General features: G+C 36.6%; 1 protein-coding gene across 1 annotated transcript in view; it reads right to left on the reverse strand.

Annotated features, from left to right (window-relative positions):
* The window catches only part of LOC103350516 (acidic leucine-rich nuclear phosphoprotein 32-related protein), a 31,878-nt gene extending 22,254 nt beyond the window's left edge, over positions 1-9,624 (reverse strand). Inside the window, exons 1-2 of the mRNA XM_051818763.2 lie at positions 9,123-9,624; positions 654-795 (exon numbers count right to left, since the gene is read on the reverse strand). Coding sequence (XP_051674723.2) covers positions 654-795; positions 9,123-9,133 — 153 coding nt within the window. The 5' untranslated portion in view covers positions 9,134-9,624. The remainder of the gene's footprint in view (positions 1-653; positions 796-9,122) is intronic.
* Between the last annotated feature and the right edge of the window lie 310 nt (positions 9,625-9,934).

Genomic DNA, 9,934 nt, shown 5'->3' on the forward strand with positions numbered 1-9,934 from the left:
AGGAAGAGAGCTTTCATTTTTTCATCTGACATCTAAATTTGTACAAAAGTATAACCTGTTTGTTTCTAAAAGAAGTTATTGATTCTGGAATTCCTTAAATTATAGGAAAATGAGCCATTTCATGTCTTCATTTCTATGTAAGGTTATAAATATGGTACAGCATAGTGTTTTCTTCCTGAGGAATTCATGAATTTTGGTATCTACCTCTGTTTGTTACCCCCTTTAATTCTAATGGACCAATTGATTAATCTGTTGGTTCAACAGATATTTTTTAAGCTAGTGTGCTTAATTTAATTTTACTCATATATTCAAAAATACAGTAGTGAGAAGCTGAACTCACGAGGAGCAGCCGAGAATCAAACCTAGGTACGCTGATGTAGGACACAAGCATTTTAACCAGTTTCTTAATGCTAGGCCAAAGATATACCCTGGTCATTCATTATCTTTTCTCTTTTTTCTCCTCTGTGATCTTCCTTCCTCTACCTCCATTTCTTTCTTTTTCTTCTTTGGACTGTGCTATCAAACTTTCATTTGCCATAGACAAGCAGAAGGGTAGGTTTAGGAAGCTAATACATTTATATTAAATAGTTAAATATAAGATGCATCCTTTTTATGAACATATCATATTTAAAGAGCTTTTTAAAAACATTTACCAAGGATGATACTCCAGAGTCTGAACGTGGATGGAATATTCTGCTTGACAGAGCCGACCACTGATGAGCTTCACTGGGAGTAGAGTCGCACGATGAAGCAGATGGGCAAATCTCCAGACTACTCTCATTCCAACCTGAGGATCTGAGTAGAAGAAAATTCTTGAAGGGATTACACACCTCATTTAAAGGCTTGAAATGTAAATACCCTTGTGTGAAACAACCACAAGATAAAGCACAGACTTTTCCATTTGTGGGAGAGGTAAATTATACTCTGGGATTTTAACTAGATTTGGAAAGAACTTTGCCATCTTGCCATAGTTCCAACATCTCTTTTTTTATTTTGGTGTGTATGTGTGTGTTGGCTAGTAGTCATTTAAGACACATTTTCCTCAAAGGTAAGGGTGTCTGTGTAGACAGAGTCTTAGAAAAAGAGAAACTGAATAGTACACACACATCTACGCATGCATATTTGTTTCTAAGATATTAAGGGGTTCAGCTCTTGTGTTGGAAGTTCATTCCTAAAGAGTCACAATAGCAAAGAGAGGGAGAGAGATTTCACTCCCAAATGCTCATAAAAGCCAGGGCTGGGCCAAGTTAAAGGCTCCTGGATGTGGATGACCGGGACCCAACCACGTGCACCACCACCTGCTGCCTTCCAGGGTGCACATTAGCAGGAAGCTGAAATTGCAAGTGAAGCTAAGATTCAAACCCAGGGACTCCAAGACCGATGGTCAGCATCCCGAGTGTCACCTTAACCTTTGCACCAAACACCCACCCCTGTATTCCCATTTTTATACTGTTGAGATACAGCATTTTTTTCTGCTCTACTGTGTGAATCTTGATCATTGTTCATTATTTTCCTATACTTTTCCCTTTCCTCTCAACAATAGTTTTTAAGGTTTTCTTTCTGTAGTTAGTGTTGTACATTACTTTAGCCAATGATTTGAAATAATATCTAAAGATGCTTTTTGTGTAAGTAAAACTAAAATCATGCCACTCTATATTTCTGGCCTCCTGCTTTTCTTGATAGATTATTTTCCAGGCTCAAAGAATCTTAAGATAAATTATTCCATACTTTACAGCACAATTATTATGTCTCTATAGCAATTTTGTTTATAATAAACTACTATATCTTATATATTGATGCTGCCTTCATGAAGATTCAGTTTTCACTTACTAACTCTTCTACTACATTCAGAGAGCATAGCCATTATATTGTAAAACAGCACTCTATACTAAAATTAGCATCATATTCTAAAAATAACAGCACCATGCCATTAAAAGTAGCAATAACAATAATATCCTATTTTCAGGGAGAAAATTTATTTCTCCATCTACCACTAAAATCAAGTATTTGGTCTTAATTATGTGAAAAAAAATCAGGGCAGGAATTATATTCCTCTCATATCTTTCCCACTTGAGTAATTGTTTCACATTTTGGATATTATTTCTTGAAAATGCCAAAAAGTATCTTATCATAAAAACAAATTAACAAACATTGGAAGAGTGGTATTAAATTTTCTTTTTATTGTTCCCCAAACAGGTGTATCCTACTATCTGTTTGGGTCAACAAACGCAAGAAAAAATTCAAGGGGAAGTAAAATACCAAGGAAGAACAGGGGACAAATGCTTAACTGACTTTTTTAGTTCATTGTCTTTGTTGAAATATACCACCATTTTCTTCCAAAATGAAACCAGGAAAATAAAGATCCCAAGCATGGCCTAATCTTTCTTCAGTAACTGGTATCTTGTAGTTGCAAACTCCAGTGATGGTTACATCCAGTGCTGGGTTGTCTGAATAGAATGATCTAGAAGCCTTCCTTTGACTTGTTTTTTAACCTAAAGAATGAGAAAAGGCCTTGTTTTGCTTATACAATCTCTCTAAAGTAGAACATAGAAAAGTATTCCCATAATTAAAAAATCTGGGGCCGGCACTGTGGTGCAGTGGGTTAACGCCCTGGCCTGAAGTGCAGGCATCCCATATGGGCGCCTGTTTGAGACCCAGATGCTCCACTTCCTGTCCAGCTCTCTGCTATGGCCCGGGAAAGCAGTGGAGGATGGCCCAAGTCCTTGGGCCCCTGCACCCATGTGGGAGATCGGGAAGAAGCTCCTGGCTCCAGGCTTCGGATTGGCACAGCTCTGGCCGTTGCGGCCATCTGAGGAGTGAGCCATCGGATGGAAGACCTCTCTCTCTCTGTCTCTCCTCTCTCTGTGTAATTCTGACTTTCAAATAAAAAGAATCTGATAAGAAAGGGTCCAATTGACTGAATTTGGCTATACCTTTTAGCATAGTGCTACAGCAGCTGCAAGGTGAAATTAAATTTGAGTAAATGAACCACTATAATCCAAAAGTCGTACTTTCGGAATTTATATTTATTAAATAAAGGTTTTCTATAAAAAAAAAGAGTAAATGAAAATCATCTCATCATCTTAGAATACATCAGCTTTATTTCTGGTTTCAACTAGACAGCTCTTTGTGACATTGTCCTGATAATGACTACACATTTATTAATAAAAGAAGGCAATTGAAACTTCGGTAAAACACTTAAGTAGATAGCTGACATCCTCTCTGTCATGTTTTTCCTAACATGTTGAAGAATGAATTCAAGAACGATTATGAGTATCAGCTAAAAGACTCTAATCAGTAGATAACTAGTCTGATTGTTTCTGGATGTAAAAATCTCTTTGTGGGCCCTAATATCTAGTTCCTTCCTTTGCATTCTTATTTTACAGCTGGGTTCTACTGCAGGTTGTAGTGATAAGGACCACGTGCTGGGAGGATCTGTAAAAACCTCTGGAGCATTCTCAAAATCCTTTTTACTCCATGACTTCTTTTATAAATTCCATATGGGACTTTTCTACTCTCTGCTCTGTAGATGAACTCAGCCAAACAAGATTATTTCTATTCCTTTAGTTTAAAAAAGAAAAGAAAAAACAGCACATCTTTCAGATTATATCGCTAACCCAAACCTCTGATCCATGCGCAGTCTTAACATGCACATCACTAAAGTCAACACTGCAAGAACTGGAGCTCCAGGCCTGGATCAGGCACTTGTACTCCTGATTATTCAAGAGAATAAAACGTCTTATAAAAGATGATAAGAAAGATTTTCCTCACCTTTAACATTCACTCGGACGTTGACATGGACTCCGACTTAGTGACAGGGTTTTGTTGTGTTTTGTTTTGTAACGTTCTTGCTCCAATGATAACTACTACTCTTATTAACATATTAATTTTATAGTTTATGTTTATTGACTATTTACCATGTGCTGGGCAGTGTACTATGAGCTTCATGTGAACTAATTCATTTAATCATTCCAATCAACTCAGGAAGTTATTAGTATTATTTTGATTTTATAAATGAGACAGAGAGAGGTGAGGTAACTTGCCGAAGCCACATCTACATGGTACCAAGTGCTCCTAATCACTAGGATTCAAGTAAGAATTGAATAAGCTCTGTGCTCCTTTAAGTGATTATAGAGCTCTATCATAATTATGGTGCAGTTTTTATTAAGAAAAATCATTAACATTGATTTTGCCCTATTCTGATTGTTCTGCTTAACCACATAAAAATAATTGCACAGGTTAATAGAACCTTTAAATTTGAGCAGTTATTTACTGAAAGCCAAAATTCAGCCTTCAGCAGCAGAACCTGTGAGAACACCATAGCAGATAACATCAAGCTGTTTTTATAACCCACTCCTAACTCCCCTTCCCCCTCCCATAAAAACCGACATATGCAGTTTAGTTAGTATATTGGTTTACTCATTTTTAATCTTTCTGCCTGTGGTGAACAAACAGTTATCATAAATTACAAATCTAAACTCTTATGAAAGCGGAGTTTATTTTATTAATGTTCTAATATAAAGCTGCCATGGAGAGGATGTCATGGCTAAAACTGTACGGCATTCGCCAGCCATGATTTATAGAGTCTTTAAAATAGGTGGCGTTATCGGAATTGGCCATCTATTCTTGGTTTTGAAAAGTGTAGACCAGCTAACAAGACGGAATCAGGAGCACTGAGACTGCCTGATGGAAAACAACAGTAAGAGGACATCGGTTCATGAGCACCTTCCATCAGAAGATTGCAACGTCCTTTACAATCACAACTCCATAAGCTTCATAAATCGTCTGCTGCAACGGGTGCTGTTTAATTAAAATGTCAAATCGGTGATTATGTAACTGTGTAAGTCTAGTGAAGGAGGAAGTGGCAGGTGGCCTGGTTCTTGAGGGGAAGCTGAGCACTGGATTTGAATGAAGTGGGATTGGATTCACATCATACAGACCGGAAGGCTCCTTTAAGACATAAAAGGTTGTCAAAATAGTATTAAATACAACTTAATTTCTAAATGTTCCATTTATATACTCATTGCTTTATCATGACAGCTTTATCGCAGATAGGAATGAAGGAAGCTCAGACTTATTTTTCACTTTGCAAAAAACCCTCTCTTCTATCAAATCTCATCTCCCCTCCCAAAAATATTGAGAAAAGTTCTCAAATCCAGTGAGATCTTGAGAAAACCAAGCATTTCTCTTTTAACTTTTATTTAATAAATATAAATTTCCAAAGTACAGCTTATGGATTACAATGGCTTCCCCCCCCACCTATAACTTCCCTCCCATCTCCCTCTCCCTCTCCCATTCCATTTACATCAAGATTCATTTTCAATTCTCTTTATATACAGAAGATCAATTTAGTATATATTAAGTAAAGATTTCAACAGTTTGCACTGAGACTTGGTCTAGAAGGAAATTACTCTGAACTCCAGTGCATTAAATTTTGATGAAAGGAGATATAAGTTCAGTCTTTGCTTTCTTAAACCATTCTTTTATCTTTCAGTTTTTTTAAAGAGAGATTTGTGTATGTATTTGAAAGAGTTACAGAGAGAAGGAGCGAGAGAGAGAGAAAGAGAGAGAGATCAATCTTTTATCCGATGGTTCACTACCCAAGTGGCCACAAAGGCCAGGGCAGAGCCAAGCTGAAGCCAGGAGCTTCATCTGGTCTCTCAGTGGGTGGCAGGGGTCCAAGCACTTGAACCATCCTCTGCTGCTTCTTCCAGACTACCAGCAGGGAACTGGATTGGAAGTGGAGTGGCCAGGACTTGAATTGGTACCCATTTCAGATGTCTGCATATCAAGTGGTTGCTTTATCCACTATGCTACAGTGCTGACCCCTATTTTTTAACACCCCTAATGCTCCCCCCATGCATAGATTGTATTCTTTTGTAAAGCAGGTATCTACATGTTAAGCATTTTAATGAGATAATACAGAGTGCTCTCAATCAAGTTCTTATAGAATCAGGAAAAAATTTTATATTATAAGTTGCTGGTTGGCAAGTTAGGTATATGAGGCTTTTAAATTTGAACATCATTACTACTTGCTGATACGATAGCTCTAAGTTCCTAGAACTAAATTCACACATTGAATACATAAGAATATCAATAAACTATTCTGAAAAACTGATTTATAGATATTCCAAAAATATTTCTGTTATCACAAAGCCTAGAATTTCAACAGAAACATCTTAAACTAAGTTTTTTATTCCAAAACCACACAGTAAATCTTAATTTAAAAAAATTTGCTATAAGAGTGGGAAAAAGAGAGACGTACAGTTTAGTACATGCTCACTTGGACTTACCCTTAATGGTAGAGCTAGAAATGTGCCAGAGGATTCCAATTCAATCCCATTAAGGTGGCATGTATCAATGCCATCTTACTAGTCAAAGTGATCAGTTTAAGTTCATAATTGCTCATAATGACAGGATTAAGTGTCAAAGGGATCACATAAACAAGACTAGTGTCTGCTAATACTAACTGACAGAATTAAAAAAGAGAGAACAATCCAACATGGGAAGCAAGATACACAGCAGACTCATAGAATAGCAGATGTCCTAAACAGCACTCTGGCCTCAGAATCAGCCCTTAAGGCATTCGAATCTGGCTAAAAAGTCCTTGAGATTACTTCAGACATCAAAAGCCAAGACACTGTGGCAAGAAAAATGACCTAAATTAAAGATCTCTGTGAGAGAGATCCTAGTGGAAAGAACAGGCCATCAAAGGAGGTACCTTTCTCTGAAGGGAAGAGAGAACTTCCGCTATGACTATGGCCTTGTCAAAATAAGATTGGAGTTTGTGAACTCAAGAGGCTTCCATAGCCTTGGCAGCTCATGACAAGAGCTTCAGGTGATTACTGATATCATACATAAGAGTGTTAATTGTTAAATCAACAATGGGAGTCACTGTGCACTTGCTCCCCATGTAGGATCTCTGTCCTTAATGTGTTGAATTATGGGAATTAACGGTAAAACTACTACTAAAACAGTACTCTATACTTTGTGTGTCTGTATGGGTGCAGTCTGTTGAAATCTTTACTTGGTATATACTAAGCTGATCTTCTGTATATAAAAATAATTGAAAATGAATCGTGATGAGGAATGGGGTGGGAGAGGGAGTGGGAGATGGGATTGTTGTGGGTGAGAGGGAGGTTATGGGGGGAAAAAGCCATTATAATCCAAAAGTTGTACTTTGGAAATTTATATTTATTAAATAAAAGTTGAAAAATTTTGCAACTATAATTTTATTCTCCTTCAACCTTGATGAATCAAATTGTAACTGTATATGATCCAATATTTATTCTTCTAAGTTTAACATCTCCTTGTTATTTCAGCCCCATGCACATTCTTATGAAGTTCAATAGGTTCCTGAATCAAGGTTACAACAAAGTTAAAAGAACAAAACCATCTATAAAATTTCTCTAGAAGGAAAACTTCAATAGTTGCTAATGGCTTTGCTGACATTTATAGAACCAAGAGAGATATTGCCATCCCAGAAGCAGTGAAGATAGAGGGACTAAAATATCTTTATCTCTACAAAATTATATTTACTAGTTTTTAGAACTTGAAGGTAACAACATATATAGCTGATGCTTTGAAAATTTTCTTTTTTTTTTTTTTTGGACAGGCAGATTTAGACAGTGAGAGAGAGAGAGAGAGAGGTCTTCCTTTCCATTGGTTCACTCCCCAAATGGCCGCTACGGGATATCTACTGCTCTGTATCTGTTAGACCTTTGAAAATTTAAGAACATACAATTCCATAAGAAAGAAGATCATAGAAACTAAAAGATAATTTGTGATTGAAGTAATTCTTGGGAGCAGAAATAAAACTATGAAACTCCAAATGAGAGTGATTCTCTTTTGGCAAAATGGTATGAATAAGGTTTTTCTTTCGTGATGTTTAATAATGAGATTGAAAAAATACCATGACTAAGAAACATTTTTTCTTTCCTCCCCCTCTTTCCTTTTTTCCCTTCCTTTCTTCCTTTTTTTCCCATATTTTCTTTCTTCCCTCCCTTTAAAACTTTGAAGGTAGAAATTTAAATTACACCTTGAATGTAACTTTTTATGCTGTCTCTAAAATCATTTTCTAAAGGCTTACTAATTGAAAAATAACAATTCTTATAATAAAAAACCTTTTATACAGTGCTCACAAATAAAGATCAGTTTGGTACAGAGTATTACAAGTTTTACCAAGTGGGAAAAAAGTGAGGCTTACAATTCTACAAAGAACTTCTACCCATTTAAAATCTATTGTTTTATGCACCAGTTTCTCCAAATTATGACACTGAGTTTTCACATTAAAATCAACACAATAACTTCACACTTGAGATGTGCATCATGGGCTAACAAAAGAGAATTTCTCTTCCTCCTTCAGCCTCTGATCCCCTACCTAAGCATCTTCCAATGCTTCACCATTGGCAGTAGAAGGAAGCTGTTAATAAGTTCCATACACTTAATGAAACCACAGTGTGAAAATCCTGAGAACTGAAGTTACAAATCTCATGTTTTTAAAGGTGAGAGCCAGGTTATACACAAAGGCAATATAAGGAAAAAATTTTGAGGAACCCGTAAACCCCTTAATTTTGTATTGTTTAATTATCATCGTATTTTGAGAAAGGAAACTGCTAAGTTTTGAAGGAAGGAAACAGGGTTTTGGCCTCTTACTTAATTTGATTTGTGGCTTAAAAATTTTTCTTTTGGATTTGTGGCTTTAATGAGCTAGTTCAAGTCTTGCTTTTGTGATAGTAATTTCATTTAAAGTTAACTGGTTAATACTAATAGCTATTTCCTGTTAGCTGTCTTATCTGTTGCCCCCATGAAGCCTACACACGCTTTCATAAAGAGCTCTGTGTATTTATAGACTTACCATTATTAAAAGAATAAGTCTACCTCTCTCTCTCTTACAACAGTGATCACAGAAATTGCATTGCATTTGTAACCAGTTGCATGGACTCAAGAGAAAGAGTGGTGGTTGGATATGCTTCTCTCTCAAAGCAACTGCCATCAGTAGTGCATACTGCATGACTTAACATCTTTAAATGAAATATAGTCTGGTAACACTTTCTAGGCTTCCTGTTTTTCTGTTTTCTCTCTAGTAATGACAAAGGTCACATTTAATTTCATTTTCCTACCTTTCCGACATGTCTTGCAGGTGCAAAAATATCCTCTTGCCTTCATAAAGCTATTTTTCTGAAGACATTTTTCATCATGTTCCCAGGAGGGGATATGAAGAGCTGTCCTCCAAGAATCTGCAGCCTCTTTTGGGGGTCTTCCATGGATTCATTGTGACCAAGGAAACAAGCTGTTGCCTAGCAACATGGCCCTTTAGGAGGTATGGTTACCAATCATTCAGAGTTCAGCAAAGGTATTCCTGTGCTTCTGAAGCAGCATGCACACTGGACATTGTTTCCATGGAGTTGTCTCAATTGTGGTACAACTGAAATCTTGACTACAAAAGTATAAATGACAGCAGAAGGAATACACATCCTTTGCTTCCCTGGTATGTTTGCTGTTTCCAGTTCCATTATTTCTTGAGCTGTTTGCATCTGGCATCGGTTTTGTTGAAGTGGTACCCATGCAATATGTCCCTCAGTGTTTGATTTCTTGCTTCCCTTCTCTGATTTCAGAACTAGCAAAGGAAACAAAAGGGAAGATATCTAATTCCTGCTTGAACTTTGTTCAAATAAAAAGCCTTTGAACTGAAGGCAGGGAATTCTACCTAGTTCATAACAAGAAAAAAAATAGATTTTTTTCTAAAGTAAGTTTTTATGCCTTTTCACATAAAATGGAAAGAATATCACATTATACTGTGCACTCATTTACTGGTCCAACAGTTCTGCTCAGAATGTTTCCTATGCATACAGAGCACTGTGAGTTGCTAACTTCATGAGCTGATAAAATGAAACCTGTCTAAGCCTATGACATGCGTATCTTCTTTCCCCAA

Source organism: Oryctolagus cuniculus, chromosome 4 (assembly GCF_964237555.1).
Source record: "Oryctolagus cuniculus chromosome 4, mOryCun1.1, whole genome shotgun sequence".
NCBI classification, from domain to species: Eukaryota; Metazoa; Chordata; class Mammalia; order Lagomorpha; family Leporidae; genus Oryctolagus; species Oryctolagus cuniculus.